The 16,154-nt window shown below is 41.8% G+C and overlaps 1 protein-coding gene and 1 long non-coding RNA gene across 18 annotated transcripts in view; one reads left to right on the forward strand and one right to left on the reverse strand.

The window, feature by feature from the left end:
* Positions 1–11,645, forward strand: part of MSANTD2 (Myb/SANT DNA binding domain containing 2) — a 29,992-nt gene extending 18,347 nt beyond the window's left edge. For 3 of the 17 annotated variants that reach the window (XR_014066938.1, XR_014066944.1, XM_081535072.1), the window contains 5 exons: positions 506–641; positions 4,335–4,418; positions 4,491–4,590; positions 6,217–6,277; positions 10,326–11,645. Coding sequence is in view for 10 of the 17 variants with exons in the window: in XM_081535072.1 (XP_081391198.1) it covers positions 4,515–4,590; positions 6,217–6,277; positions 10,326–11,178 (990 nt within the window). In the remaining 7 variants the exon portion in view is untranslated. Of the gene's footprint in view, positions 1–505; positions 665–4,334; positions 4,605–6,216; positions 6,278–10,325 lie in introns of those variants that run through there. The other 14 variants (XR_014066939.1, XR_014066942.1, XM_081535075.1 and 11 more) reach the window with 11 other exon arrangements.
* LOC145523912 (uncharacterized) lies at positions 233–15,952 on the reverse strand. The gene is made up of 5 exons (XR_014066958.1): positions 15,840–15,952; positions 13,703–13,800; positions 13,508–13,591; positions 2,035–2,441; positions 233–1,151 (listed from the first exon to the last, which is right to left on the reverse strand). It is a non-coding gene; the product is annotated as an uncharacterized LOC145523912 (long non-coding RNA).
* Positions 15,953–16,154: the final 202 nt, after the last annotated feature.

Here is a 16,154-nt window from a genome sequence, read left to right on the forward strand (position 1 = left end):
AGCTGTCCTCCCTGCAATTTGACTATTTTTCATCTGACATCTTAGACTGATCATGCCAGTGTTTCCTAAACAAAACATTATATGTCAATTATGCCTTATCTCTATTCCTCCCTGTTATATACAGTTCCAGTTATAGACAGTTCTGTTAGAACAGTGGTTTTGTCATGGTGATGATTTTATGATTGTATGAAATGGGGCACATTTTGAGAAAATGATGGAGGCAGTAGCAGAATTAGGTGGCGTATGCCCATGTAATTTATTGAGCTTGCTTCCTACTGTACCATACCAGGGAAGAGTTCTATTCTTCCCCCTTCCTGAAAGCCAAAGGAGGAATTGGAGGACATTGAAATAAAAAGAAGCCTTATTTTTTGACCCCCAAAGTAGCTTATATAATGTCAGGAAGGGCTTTGATGAAACCACTGGCCCTACTTAAAGATCTTATTTTCCAAGCCTTTCATTATTTTATTTGCCCTTTTCTGAACTCTGCAATTTCCCTCTCTTGTAGCTGGTTCGATGCCCAGAACTGAATGCTGTGTTCCAGCTGTGGCCTCACCGGTGCTGAATAGAGAGGAAGAGCCACCTCCATAGCTTACATGTGATTCCTCTGCTTATACAACCCAATACTGGATTTACTTACTTTGGCAAGATAGCTGCATTGTGCACTGTATTTAATGTTACGTGTACTGTAACCCTGGGTCTCTCTCTGCATTGCTGCCGTTAAACCCCCAATCCTGCCAATCTTAAAGCTCCTGCCTTTGTTTACCTGCCCCGCTCCCCACCCCCCAGACTCCCCTTACATTCATCCACAATGAATGTCCTCTTTTATTCTCTCATTTCCTCTCACTGTAATCTTAAACTTTGGCAAAACCTTCCCTCTGTCTATGAATTGTCAGTTGTCAGCCATCTGATTTTTTCTCCCTGCTTTGGTAATGGGACATCTCTCACTTCTCTCTGATTCTTTTTCTTTTGTAGTCGTTGAACACTTGGCATGGTGGATTTATCAAGCATTCACTTGGCAGTTCTTCTGAGTCAGATACCTTCGGATTTCTCTGATCCGACCACCTGGTCGAGTTGTTGTAGTTCTTCTATGCAGGTTTTCTTGACTTCTGTCCCTGTGACTTCACTCAGGATATAGTATTCTCTCATAACTCCTGGGGGAGACAGTAATAGAGATTTACCATGGACATTTCTAACAATAAGGGAAGCATTCTTCTTCATTGTGAATAGAATAGTCCTTAATAATTTTAAGCAAATTCTTTCCTCTCTGAGGTCTTAATTTTTTGAAAAATGCTAGAGCCAAGTGACTATAAATTTGTAAGATGGGTGAGATAAAAGAAGAAGGGAAACAAGGTTTCTGTGTAGAACAGGAAATGGTTCTCGAAGGAAACTGAATTGAGGTTCATGTTGGGCTTGGTACAGCTTTCCAAAATGGGAAGCAAGACTTCGTTTTTCCTAGATACCATAGCACTATCTAATCTAAGATGTACAGTAGATGTTTAGTTGGTTTATTGAGGACTGTTGATACAGACATACAATCGCTTAATTTTGTGCTTTGGTTAATCATTTATAGAGTGTGGAAAGTGTAACCTTTTCTAGTTTATTATGGATGATAAGAATTGGAAGGCCTCCATATGTCCTTTTTATCCATTTCTAAAGTCTCTCTAGCTTATCTAAATCCCAGTGTTTGTTAGAGTAGCAGTCAAGCTGATGTTTCTTATTTTGATTTCTATCTCAGTTGATATATGCTATTTAAACAGCCTCTGCTTGGATCTGTGGTCTTGACTGAACCCAGAAGGTACCTCTTTTGTGTATTTATGTCTCCAGAGAGTTGGAAATCTTTTTAACATTGTTTCAATACATCAAATTCCCATCTTATGGATTTAGATGTCACCAAACATTTTTCATTCAGACGCCTAATAGACATTTTACATTTCAGCATATTACACTACTAAAGTGTATTTCAGAATTACACTGCGAAGTAAGAGGTGACAGGATCTGTTAGACTTTTTTTTGATGGAATATAAAATATATCACCTGACTCTTCTTCCATATCTAGAACCCTTAAATACTGCTGGTTTCCTTATTCATATACAGAAGAAGTGAAATGTTAAGCTCGATTTGATGGTTTCAAAGTAAATCTTCTCAGTAGTTTTCCACTGAATGTAGTGTCAAAGATTGATCTCTTTGCTCACGCCTTGGTCACGTCTAAGCGTGGCACGTCCCTTCAGAGGAGTGTTAATTTCACTCCCTGACTTCCAGAATGACCCTCAGTGACAGATCCGCTGGGGTTCTTTGTGTGCTCCAGGCAGCCAGCAAGCAGTGAGCGCTGAGTGCTGTGGTCTCCCATCTCCATTTATGGCTTTGGAAGGGTGAGAGGGGCAAGGCTGGGACTCTCCATTTACGGTCCTTGGAGGAGCTGAAAAAGTGCGGTTGGGGTGTTCCTGGAGGCAGAAAGTAGACATTGTGAGATAAAAATAAATTGGCAGGAGATGTTTGCAATTCAAATTCCAGTCCCGGCAAGGAGGGCAGAGGGTGCCGGGTAATGGGGTATAGAAAGTCATGTGAGGTCAGCTGGAGGCATTTGTCCCCTCCCATTTGAAGAGTTGCCCATGACACATTTCCCAGGTTCATTTCTGATTTGTTCCAGTTATGTGCTATGTACTTGTGAGTAGCCTTTACAAAGAGGAAGAAGGGACACTTTTAAAGAGTGTATGATCAGAAACCTCACTTCTTTAAGGCATCCTTTCGGGCACCAAAAGAAATCTCCAGAAATGGAGAGTGAGGCAGGTGCTTATGCAGGGAACAGGCTGGCTGGTTTCAGGATGGATGACTCTTCATCGCTGCTCTGTGTCCGAGGAAGATCATCATGTGTGTTTTGTGTTTATTATTCCCTTTGCCCGTCTGGATTTCTGGCCTCAAATGAGAGATCAGCAGTGTTTGACAGAGTGTCTTCCTGTAGTTTGTCAACTGAGATTTAACAGTACTGAACTTTCGAGGAGGCTCCATAAAGATTATTCAAAGTTGTTTTATTTTGGGGAGAGTAGGTGAGGTATTGGCTTATGGAAAGTCATCTCACATTCAGGAGAAATTGACAGTCTGGCTGATGTGTGTAAATTAAGTCTAAGGTAAGCTGGTTTGGCACAGTTGAGTTCGAAAGCATTTGGAGAAAAAGGGTCTTGTCTGCCGTGAAAATTCTCGAGAGTAAAACCCAGTAAAGTAGAAAGGAGATTAGAAGGAACAAAAGGAGGCAGAGATGGGACAGAGAATGAATATAATTAAACTAAATTTGGAACTGAGGCGCAAGGCCTGGGACTAAATCCTTGATTTATCTTTTGAAATATCATGTAAGATAGCATAAGATATACCATTAAACTAAGGAAACTGGGTTGATTATCAGAAATATGCATTAGAAGACCATGAAGTAGGTTGAAGGGTTGTGCAAGGTAATAAAATTATACAGGTTTTATCTGTGGACTTGCATAAAGATATATTATTTGCTGTGTACCACGAAGCAGAAAAAGAAGTGAAATAACACCCTTCTACCTCATTTTCTGTTACCCTACCCCAAAAGAAATGATTGGCTTCATTTGTTGGTGTTTGGCTGGCAGTTTGAGTTGGTAGAATAGGCTAGTATTATCATTGGCTAATTTTTAGATGTTGGTATTAGTGTCTTGTTGTTTCTTGATGATTGATGTTTGAGACTGAGCATCTGTAGTGTTATTGATTTGATCTCTTTTAAATTCAATTCTAGCAACTGCCCCAAAGACAGAGTGAGTTAGTAAGGAGTATGGACTATGTAAGTAATTTGTTTTACTAGCTAATTCGTTTAGGCAATTGTTTTTACCCTATATTCCTTCTTAATCAAGAGTAAGGAAGGGTACATTCTTTGCTTTGGGAAATTCTTCTTTCTGTCCTCCCTTCCCTCACTTTTTCCAAATTCTGGGCACAATAGCAGCTCTTTCTTTTCTGTGGCAGGTGTGCATCCTATTGGCTGGCTGGTATTTCTTGTTTTCTTTTTTTTTTCTTTTTCTTTTAAAATGGGGGTGGGGGGTATAAAAATATGTGTATGGGATACATGCAATAATGTTGTAATGTTTCTTGTTGTTTAATGGATAATTAATTGCAAAATAATTGTTTGAATTATAACGTGTTTGAGTAAATGCTAAATTAGTCATTTTTTTCTAATATAATAATGAATTTAAAATCTAGCATTCCTGTAACAATGTGTCTGTGTTTGTCTGTCCGTGTCTGTCTAATAGTAATTAATATCTGTGGTCCGTACCTGGAAGAGGAAGTACAGCTTTAAAGGAATAACAAAAGACTTTGTGTCTTAGACCCTTCGCAGGTGTTACAGTCGGGTGAAAGAACATGGTGTTGGGAAAAGAAAGAGCAGTTACACATTTGAACAGTTGGAACAGGTGTTTGGTCAGGGAGGATGGGATGCTCAGCCCTGCCAGCCTGTACTTATTAACAGTAGTGGCTTGTACCAGGAGCTGGAGTCAGATGGCAGCACTATGGAGGAGTATTCACAGGAGGACTGGGGAAACCACAGTCAGGATCTCCATGGCTACCCCACAGATCAGGAATTGGGTAAGAAAGCCAGTATCTATGATACTTGTGGTTTGTGTGTGTATGTGTCTGTACATATCTTCACATGTGCTCAGGTATTTCATATCTGTAACACCTTTTACCATTCCCACTGATAGCACAACACATATAGCCAGTGTCTGTTTGGGGCAATTTGGATATCCTTCGATTAGCCTTAAACTACCAGCTGGTGTTTGGTGCCTTGAGTTCCACAAAGTCCCTAAAGACACAGAAGAATTCCTAATCCTGGGCTGCATGGGGAAGCTCAGTGACAGGCTATGCAATTAAAAATATTCTGCACCTATTTGTTCTAAGATGACTGCTAAGAGTATTGGCACCTGGTTCAACTGGTATAGATGTAACTGTCATTTCCTTCTTTTATCCCCAATACTTTTCCCCCACTCCTGTTTGTAATTTGGCAAAGGTCCCTTTCCAGGCTTCAGTCTGAACAATAAATGAAGGAAAGCCTTGGTTTGAAAGGAGCTGATAATTGAACTTCATCAGGGATCATACTCCTTCCAACTTCATAAAGGCTTCCATCCCAACAATAGCTGGAATGATTTATTCACTATCTTCACATTAAAAATGGGAAAAAAAACTCCTGGCCATCAAATCTAAACTGTATGGACTAATTAAGAGGATATATATATATATATGTAGTTGGGTTGTTTTGTTTTTGGTTTTTGCAACAAATGTTCTGGTTTTAGTTTTCATAATTTGCCAGTACTAATCAAGTGTCTGCTGCAGCCTTTGTACATACATAGCAAGCTGTGTAACGAGTGCTCACTTGTAAGTGAATGTTCTTACTCTCTAGTGAAGCACTTGGGCAGCCCCCAAGGAAGGATAAGTAGAATCAGCTTTATAAATATGCATCCCCAGCTTAAGACGAAAGTCCACGGGCACTGTTTTACAGATCTGCTATGACAGAGAAATGCTAATTCAAAAGAAAAAGGATTAAATGCTAATATTGAGTTGGCCAAAACATGCATTTGGATTATTTCATAAAATGGTATGGAAAACCCGAAAGAAAAGGAGCGAAGAAAGTGGTTATAAAACCATAAGACTAACACTGTGTAAGAGAATTGATTACTGGAAAAATAAAAAGGCAGATGCTAAGTGATCACTGCCTCTTAATTTCAAAACAGTTCTAAGGTCTAAATTACTTTGGCATCCTATAACTCTGGTTTTGCTGGAGTTAAGTCACCCAAACCTTTGGGACAAAAAAAATAACATGTAGAGAATATTGATCCTGATATTGGGCTGGGGGAGAATAATTGCTCTATAAAACCTACATAGAAAATCTAAATAAAACAGAATTATTTTCATTCTCACTCCTTTAAAAATCATGTTTGCCATGAAATTAAGCTTTAAGCTCCTAGCTAGAAATCTACTAGTGACCTTGAAGAATTTTATACTCATAGAGCTGGTTTCTGATCTTGCATATAAATGTATGCATCTCATTATATATGAGTTACATCTATAAATCTGGCATTGGACAGTGTTTGACACTAGAATTAAGTTCTCGCATTGGAAAGTATGGAACAAACAGTAAACTTACAGCTACTCATCTACATAGATACATGTCACCACTTAGGAAAATATAACGTTTCCAAAACCTCTGTTTTTCAGATGAAATACCTGTCACAAAGAGAACATTAAAAATAAAACAAGAGTCTTCTGAAGAAGCACAGTAAGTAGATGTTCCCCCTTTCTAAAAAGTGTAAATACCTAAGTTTAATGACAAAAGTCTTGCTGTAATTAGACATGCTATGAAAGTTAGGGGCTTCCCTGGTGGCTCAGACAGTAAACAACCTGCCATGCCACTGAGGGGGCATGTCTCATTGATCTTCTTCATCTTCTTAGCCTAAGTTTTCCAGTGGTTAATCCAAAAATGCTGGGAATTTTGTATATAAGTAGAAGAAATAAATATATGAAACTAAGTATGTTGATGGTATTTGTGAGGATATGGCATTTGGATGTTTAAATATGATACAGAGATGAGGTGCAGGGCCCAGAGATTGCCTGGGGTTAAGTGAAATGATAGGAGGGCCAGAGGAATACTTAAATTACAGCTGTCCCCAACCTTTTTGGCACCAGGGACCAGTCTCGTGGAAGATAATTTTTCCACGGACCAGGATGTACGGGATGGTTTGGGGATGATTCAAGCACGTTACATTTATTGTGTACTTTATTTCTATTATTATTACATCAGCTCCACCTCAGATCATCAGGCATTAGCTCCCAGAAGTTAGGGACCCCAGATTATAATATTCCATTTTGGGAATCAAAAAGTAAGTTCTTAGGAACTACAGGGTAGGCCAACTGATGTAACTGGAAATGAACTCGAGCTTCACAGATCTGGTGTCACCAGTCTCAGACCCCTCTGAACTTTTTCCAGTTGGAACTTAAGAAACACAGCAGACAGTTCTCAGGAACTGTTTAAATAGCTGGGTCTAGCTATTAAATAGCTGAGTCTTGCTGTGTTCCACAGCTGTCAAAAGCTGGTCTGAGGCTTGAGCCCAGGGAGCTTCAGGCTGAGATCAGGTCAGTGGGGCAGGAAGCTGGCAGACTCTGCAGAAATGTCCAGCATGGCTGCTTCTCCAGGATTCAGCCCACAGGGTGAGTGGGTCCTAAGACGCCACTCACTTCCCAGTGTACCAGTTTCCTAAGAACTGTTCCTTATTGCTGATTTAGGGCTGTGACAGTGCCAAATATGATAACTTCATTTGGGCAGTGGATTTTTTCACTCCTAAGTTTAGGTGGAATTCACCTGAACTAACTGATACTTTCTTTTACACCAGTCAGTTATACCATCCTTCACCCTTATTTATCAAATACCTGCTGTATGTCAGGCATTGTGATACGGCAGTGAACAGAACAGACAGAAGTCTCTGCCCTCCATCCCACCTCCTTAGCCCAGTCTTCCTTGAGATCAGTAAAATATTTTAAAAGAAGATAAGGAAGAATGGTAGCGTTGAACAATGATTTCTTTTTTAAAGCATCGACCCATGCAGAAACATGGTTCTGTATCTTAGCCTCACAGACACCACATCCTCAACGTTAATAAAGTGACTGAGTGCCTTTCTGCACTCTCGAGAAGAGGAACAGTCCCCAGAAATGCAGTGATTTCATCTGCATGGCCACTCAAGTACTTGAGTAGCTTTCTAGACAAACTGAAGTGCAGAGGGTGAGTCCAGGACAGTCACTGGACCAAGAAATCTGACAACAAAACATTCGCTCTTTGTCATCTTGAAAAGAAAGTAAAGGAAAATAAGAGAGAATGGCTATGTGGAAGATCCCCCAGTTTGTTCCAAAAGCTCTTCTAGAACATTCGAGAATTTAAGAGGAAAATGTACAATCTATCTTCTACCAAGAAGCTGTTCACAAACCACCATTACACCCTCTTACCTTGCCTGCGTTTGATTATATGAGAGTGTGGTAGTTGAGTATTTGTAGTTTAAACCTGCGATTGATGTAGAGTGTGATTGTTTGCTGCCAAGTTACCATTTAACAAACTTCAGTCTTCCGATATCAGAGTTGTGCCCTGAGAAAAAAATATCCTCATATCTATATAAGTCATTATGGAGTATCAGTTGGAATTACTTGAATTAAGCAGCATGTGAAACAAGAATTTCCCTGTACTTTGTCTTATTCTGTTAACTGTCCAAATCAAAACTGAAATAATTTCTATGCTTTTGCTTCCCTTTATAAAAATACATTTTAGAACAATCTCAATTCATTATCTGGAATTTTTCTCTCTTAAAACGGAAGGTTAGTAATGGAACTTTTCCATCTGAATTCTCAGATCTTAATTCTGTGCTAAACTGTTCTTTTAAATTTGGGAGTAGTAATGTATTTTAGACAAATAGAGGAAATATCCTTTTTTCATGTTTTTGAATCATATCAATTCAGTTCAGTTCAGTCACTCAGTCATGTTCGACTCTGCGAGCCCATGGACTGCTGCACACCAGGCTTCCCTGTCCATCACCAACTCCCGGAGCCTACTCAAACTCATGTCCATTGCATCGGTGATGCCATCCAACTATCTCTTCCTCTGTCATCCCCTTCTCCTCCTCCCTTCAGTCTTTCCCAGCATCAGGGTCTTTTCTGATGAGTCGGTTCTTCGTGTCAGGTGTCCAAAGGATTGGAGTTTCACCTCCAGCATCAGTCCTTCCAATGAACTTTCAAGACTGATATCCTTTAGGATGGACTGGTTGGATCTCCTTGCAGTCCAAGGGACTCTCAAGAGTTTTCTCCAACACCACGGTTCAAAAGCATCAATTCTTCTGCGCTCAGCTTTCTTTATAGTCCAACTCTCACATCCATACATGACTACTGGAAAAACCATAGCTTTGACTAGATGGACCTTTGTTGGTAATGTAATGTCTCTGCTTTTTAATATGCTGTCTAGGTTGGTCATAGCTTTTCTTCCAAGGAGCAAGCATCTTTTAATTTCATGGCTGCAGTCACCATCTGCAGTGATTCTGGAGCCCCAAAAAATAAAGTCTGTCACTGTTTTCACTGTTTCCCCATCTATTTGCCATGAAGTGAGGGGACCAGATGCCATGATCTTAGTTTTCTGAATGTTGAGTTTTAAGCCAATTTTTTCACTCTCCTCTTTCACTTTCATCAAGAGGCTCTTTAGTTCTTCTTCTCTTTCTGCCATAAGGGTCGTGTCATATGCATATCTGAGGTTATTGATATTTCTCCTGGCAATCTTGATTCCAGCTTGTGCTTCATCCAGCCTGGCATTTCACATGATGTACTCTGCATATAAGTTAAATAAGCAGAATGATACATACAGCCTTGACGTACTCCTTTCCCTGTTTGGAACCAGTCTGTTGTTCCATGCCCAGTTCTAACTGTTGCTTCTTGACCTGCATACAGGTTTCTCAAGAGGCAGGTCAGGTGGTCTAGTGTTCCCATCCCTTGAAGAATTTTCCACAGTTTGTTGTGATCCACACAGTCAAAGGCTTTGGCATAGTCAATAAAGCAATTGTAGATTTTTTTTCTGGAACTCTCTTGCTTTTTCGATGATCCAGCGGATGTTGGCAATTTGATCTCTGGTTCCTCTGCCTTTTCTAAATCCAGCTTGAACATCCGGAAGTTCACGGTTCACGTACTGCTGAAGCTAGTCATAATCAATTTCATGTTTTCCTATGGCCAGCATGTATGGGCCAAACTTACTTAACTTCCAGAATTTCCAGGTTAGAAATTAATCTGTTCATACTTTTAAGTGATTCTGATTACCTTTCTGAATACAGCATTCTTCACCTACTTTTGATAGGTCTGAAGGCCATCATATGCACTATTATACACACACACACACACACACATATTATTCTTGAGTTTCTGAAATCCTATGGTCTTATGTATCAATAGTTACTAAGTGTAATACAACTAGACTATAGAATAATGGAAAGCAGTTTATCACTAGTTCCTAGAAACTTCCTAGAGGTAAGCATGTCTCAGATTTTAATACTATGATTATCTGGACTTGCACAGTCCAATATGGTAGCCACTAGCCATCTGTGGCTATTTAAATGTAATTTTAAGTTAATTAAGAACTTAATACCTCACTCACAGTAGCCACATTTCAGTGCAATGGCTAACATACTGGACAGCACAGACACAGAACATTTCCATCACTGCAGAAAATTCTGTCAGACAGTGCTCATCTAGACTGAGGATCTGAGGAATCTGATCCTGAGGAATCTGACTTTTATCTCTCTTTCTAGGAAAAGAGACATCATGCAGAATATCGTACAAATTTTGGAATCAGTACAGTTGAAATGGGAACTGTTTCAGAGCTGGACAGACTTTTCAAGGCTTCACCTTTCTAATAAACTGGCCATTTTTGGAATCGGTTACAACACCCGTTGGAAAGAGGATATCCGTTACCATTATGCTGAGATCAGCTCCCAGGTGCCCCTCGGCAAGCGACTCCGAGAGTACTTCAATTCTGAGAAGCCTGAGGGCCGAATCATCATGACCCGAGTACAGAAAATGAACTGGAAGAATGTATACTACAAATTTCTGGAGATCACTATTAGCGAAGCTAGGTGCCTGGAGCTGCACATGGAAATTGACTGGATCCCCATCGCCCACTCCAAACCAACTGGTGGGAACGTGGTTCAGTATTTATTGCCAGGAGGCATTCCCAAAAGCCCGGGTCTCTATGCCATCGGCTACGAGGAGTGTATTGAGAGGCCTCCCTCCCCCCATGTGGAGCGACGTACCCTGGAGCCCGGAAAGGAGGGCCGGGTTGACTTGGAAACCCTTTCAGCACAAGCCTCACTGCAGGTGGAGATAGAACCCACTCGAATTATCTACTGCTACCTCGGGATCGCTGAGGTCAGGACTCTGCAGCAATGCTTGTTTTTACATTTCCAAGCAAATACCAAAACCTTCAGCAAGGATTGGGTTGGTATAAATGGGTTTTTGTCTCAAAACTGTCTTGTGGATCCCGGTGTGTCCCCCAAATCCATCTACATCAAATTTGTAGAAGTCGAGAGGGATTTTCTTTCTGCTGGCTCGTTAGTTGAGTGCCTGGAAAAAGCCATCGGGTACCCCTTAAAATATAACAACTGAATGTCATCCTTCATAAGGATCTGGGTTCTTACCTCTCTCTTCTCTACCCCTGTCCCGTGACCCAGACTGTCCCTCATCCAGATGCTGCCATCGACTCTTCATGGAAACTCTTTCCACAATCGGGCCAGTACAACTAAGAAACCATAGTAGACCTTGGGCAGAGAACACAGACCTCACCTGAAAAATGCTCATTTTGAGCAAACAAGCTACACAGCAGACTTGGCATGGTGGGTCAGCTGTTTCTTTTTTAAAAACAACAAAAAATCAATTTTTAAATGAATTTTAGAGCCCTAATGTAAGCAAATGTAGGTACATTCCATATTGGACAAAACTTATACTTTGAGTTTCATATGAAATTGAAAAATTGTATTTTTTTCACGATGTTTCATTTTTACACATCTCTATGTCTCTATATAAGTATTATTTACAACCTTGAATAAATAAGCAATAGATAATGGCAAGTAAAATCTTGAGTCACAGTGAATAAGACTGTTTTTCAATATTACCCTTTAGCTACTATTGTATATAATTTAGAGTTTCATTTTTTTTCACCAGCCAAGTGTTTTGCTATTCCCAATCAGTGTTGCCTGCAAAGCCCTCTGTTTCTGTGATGTACCAACTTTTGGTTGTGTTGCCATTTAAAACTTAAAAAAAAAAAAAAATTAAAGTAATTCCTGGCCTCTTGGCATTGTCGTAGTGGAGCTTTTTGTAGCGGAGTGTGGTCGCACTGGCAGTGGGACTGTGCTCTGACTTTACTGCAAGGGATGAACCAAACAGAGCAGGGCAGCTTCACTTCTTTACTCATCTTCACTCTGTATACCCCACTGGCCAGTGTCATTATCTCTTTTCAGAGCCCCAAAGGTGACTGGGACATTTCATTTTGTGCTACTTTTTAAAAAGCTTTACAAAAGGAAAAAAAAAAGCTACAAAAGGATATTCCTTTTGGCCCTTGGTACATAACATTTGCAAGAGACTTTCATTCCTCATCTTTATACTCAGTAATCAGGGGCAGCCCTCTCAAGAGCACGGGTGGAGGACTGACATCATCATACTGCCTAGAAAAGGAAAGAAGATCTAATAGAAACGTGCAAACAAAAATTTTAAGTGGTCCATAGGATAGGAAATGGTCAAGTGTCTATTCATTACGAGGGTAACTATCACATTCAGATATTTCAGAGATTTCTGTGCACTCCACATAGAGGTTAGTACTCTCAGCTAAGAACTAGCTTACCAGTAGTGTTGTGAAGGGTTACTTTAGTCTCTAGGCAGGGATTTGTTAGATTGGTTATTTACCTTTAATGAGTCCCCCAACATCTCTCAGGTTTTCTACTTCTAAGTGGCCTACAGGTCCAAGTAAGAGCTATAATTCTCCCCATTTTTCTATTCAATTGAAGATAAAATTGCATATTGATTAAAAAAATGTTACTTTCTTGTAGCCTGAGTGGGCTTATATCAGTAATTTTTCTCATTCTGGTTGTGAAAATTGCTCAGTCATGTCCGACTCTTTGTGACCCCCATCGGCTATACAGTCCATGGAATTCTCCTGGCCAGAATACTGGAGTAGGTAGCCATTCCTTTCCCCCAACCCAGGGATCAAACCCAGGTCTCCCACATTGCAGGTGTATTCTTTACCAACTGAGCCACCTGGGAAGCCCTCATTCTGGTTGGTCAGTGCTTATTTATTTGTCTGATGACTAGAGAGCTTATGATCAATGAGATGACTCTTATTAATATATCATTTGAGGCTAGGTTTATGGAGTTGGCTGTTTGCTGACACGAGATGCTAAAATGGGTGCTAGTTCAGGGAGTGTATAAATAGTCTGGAATGTTTGAATGCAGCCTATGCCCTTGCCAGGCATAGGCTGTAGGATTGGGCCTTAGGAAATTCTCATGAGTTAGCTCTTCTTTGGAACTTGGAATTATTGTCCTGAAGACCAAGGCTACATTGACCATTTTGTAGCAATAATCTCGTAATATCAGTGCCAAGTGCTGTAGGAAAAAGCGTTATTGCCAGGAGTAGTACATGGCATTCCCCAAACTGCCACTGGTCAACCGTAAAATTAACATTACACATTTTCTCCCCATCCCAGTTCTCACCGCTGTTGGTTACTTAGCAGGGGCAGAACATTTGGGAACATTTAGAGAGGATGTTTGAGATCTACCTACTGTTAATGAGAACAGGACACTGCTAGACCACTATGAGCAGCATGGAGAATATGGCAAAGACTGATCCTGTTTGTGTTTTCACCATGTGGCTTGGGATGGATCTGGAGTCGGGACAAGAGGACAAAGCTGAGCATTGGGAAATGGAGACTTGAAAAGACAGTACCTTGCTGATCCTTAATATCCATTCTTTTTGGCCAGAACAATCCAGAAAAAGGGACAGCAGGGTGTCACATAACTATGAGTATTCCTAAAAACAAAAAGTGGACTATTTAGACCTTGATGAAGCGTTATAACTGGTTCCAGGGGAATGGAGACACTATATTCAAATATAACGATCAGCATTAAAAAAAAAAAGTACCGTAGAGACTTTCCAGGTTGTCCAGGGTTTAAGACTTCGTCTTCCAATGCAGAGGGTGTGGGTTCGACCCCCGGTGGGGGAGCTAAGATCTCACATGCCTTGGGGCCAAAAAAATCAAAACAGAGCAATATTGTAACAAATTCAATAAAGACTAAAAATGGTCCATATCAAAAAAATCTTAAAAAAAAATACTGTAGAGGTAAAAGATGATGTATGACTGGGAGAAGCACTAGTGAACTGCAAATCTCTTTAACATAACGAACTTAGCTTGTACACATAACCTATTATGCAGGCAGCTCCCAGATCACTCACAGATCATCTTCTAACATTCCCACTTTACACAAGGGTAAAGAGAAATGTTCACCCTAAATTACTACATCTCAGCAAAAACTTGAAGTAATAGAACTGCTCTGCTAACTTCTACACTTGACCCCCTCAGGGTCAGCAGGAAAAAAACAAAAGTGGTTGGAATAGGAGATAGTGTAGAAAATTATTCTATTGGGTGAGAACAGTGAAAGAGTCCTGAAAGCGCTGTTTCTGCCTACAAATCTTTATTTGTATCTTTACCTCTTTTTTTCCCATGAGAAACTTTTTATTGGAATAATTTGAGATTTATAAAATATTGTAAAAAGAGTACAAAGTATTCCCCTATATATTCACTTGTTTCCATAATATTAATATTCTTGCCTGCAACAGTGATTACTATGGTGGTTGCCAGACAAGTAATATTTGTGTCTTCTGATGTAAATTACTTGGGGTACAAATTCTGAAAAGTTAGCTACTGGGAGTGAATGTTGAGGTTCTCCCTTACGTAGCACTTGATTACAGCCTGTAATCAGATGCTTTAGTGCACGTGAGACAACCGAGAGCTCTGTACTGCTCTTCTTGGAAGGAGTTATTTGGGGTAACTAGCCCTGACCTGGAAGTAAAGGAGGGATGTTTACAAGAGGTGCTTTGCAATGAAGACTAAAGTTAAAAAAAAAAAAAAGACTGTGCTAGACTAGAAAAAACAAACCAACAGCACCCCACCATACACACACAAACACAATCTAGTTGACAGTTTCAAGCCTGTAGCCCCTGCATAAGGGTATGAGACTGAAGCTGCTGCTGCTAAGTCGCTTCAGTCGTGTCCGACTCTGTGCGACCCCATAGACGGCAGCCCACCGGGCTCCGCTGTCCCTGGGATTCTCCAGGCAAGAGTACTGGAGTGGGGTGCCATTGCCTTCTCCGGGGGGTATGAGACTAGCAGTTACCTATTACTACTCACTTTGCTGTCACTAAGCTGCCGAGTACTAGATTCCAGGGATTGCATGAGCAGTCTAGTGTTTGCATAGCCATTTCTCAATGCCACTGCGTGGCAGGTATTTAAAGAGCAGTCACGCAGGTCATACTAGGAGCTGAGAGGGTCAATGGGGCACCGTGTATTAAAACAAGACCTTGGCAAGCGCAGGCTCAAAGACCACACTGAGAACCATGTGGAGTAAATGGAATCCAGGAGACCTGGCATCTTTTCTTCCCAGTCAACTATCACCTGGAGCAGGCAGCTCCAGGGATTCGTTGTTATGGTTTCTGTCCTCGGTGACCTTGACTCGGTTGAGCTGTGCTCGGACGTTTGAAGCATCTTTATTTTGGCTGTCCGACAGAGAAGCCAGAACAGGTGCGTGCCCTTCTCTAAGAGAGCTGCGGCCGCCAGAGGGTGCAGAAGAGCATTTGACCGACCGGCGCGGGGAGATGGGCGGGGGGTGGGGGGGGACGGTTAAATTAAATTTCACTAGAACATGATCTAGTCCGGGGAATTAAAAGATCAGAACGCGCTGGGGGCGGGATGGGAGGCAGCGAAGACATGGGCAGAAATAAACCGAGGGACTCCGTCCAGTCTACCTTCTCGCAGCTGCCCCTTCCTCCCCGGTCTGCCTAAGGCTTTTCAGAGTTGAGGGGAACTTGGCTCCTCTCTCCTGTTTCCCGCTAAGAACCTGGGGTTCCTTGCGCCAATAGTTTCCCTGCTTGGGTTTGCGGCACAAGCTCCGAGTGACCCTTGGGTCTGCCTTTTAGGGAGACTCGGGGAACCTGCGGAGAGGTCCGATCTCCGCCCGCAGGTCCTCGCATCCTGTCCCGCAGCCTAGGGATCCCGCGGCACCTGCAGGGATGGGCGGGGGCGGCCGCGGCCGCATCCCTTCTCCGCCGCTCTCCCGGCCGGCTCCCGCGGCCAGCCCGCCGCTGACCCTGGAAAACTGGTCGTTTCTGGCAGCAGAACCGGGCCCGCGCGGCCGGCACTCTGGCCCCTTCCTGCCGCCCCGACCCCTACACCGCGAGCCCCAGTGGCCCCGGGGAAACTCGGCTGAGGACGCGGTACCCGCAAGCTCCCCCAGTCGGTTAGTGGGGCGGGACCCCCAGCCGCTTAGGGTGGCCCCTGGACGTCGGACAATCCCCAAACCTCTCTTCCTTCCTGGCC

This window comes from Giraffa tippelskirchi, chromosome 10 (assembly GCF_054371585.1).
Source record: "Giraffa tippelskirchi isolate mGirTip1 chromosome 10, T2T-mGirTip1v1.2.pri, whole genome shotgun sequence".
Lineage (NCBI taxonomy): Eukaryota > Metazoa > Chordata > Mammalia > Artiodactyla > Giraffidae > Giraffa > Giraffa tippelskirchi.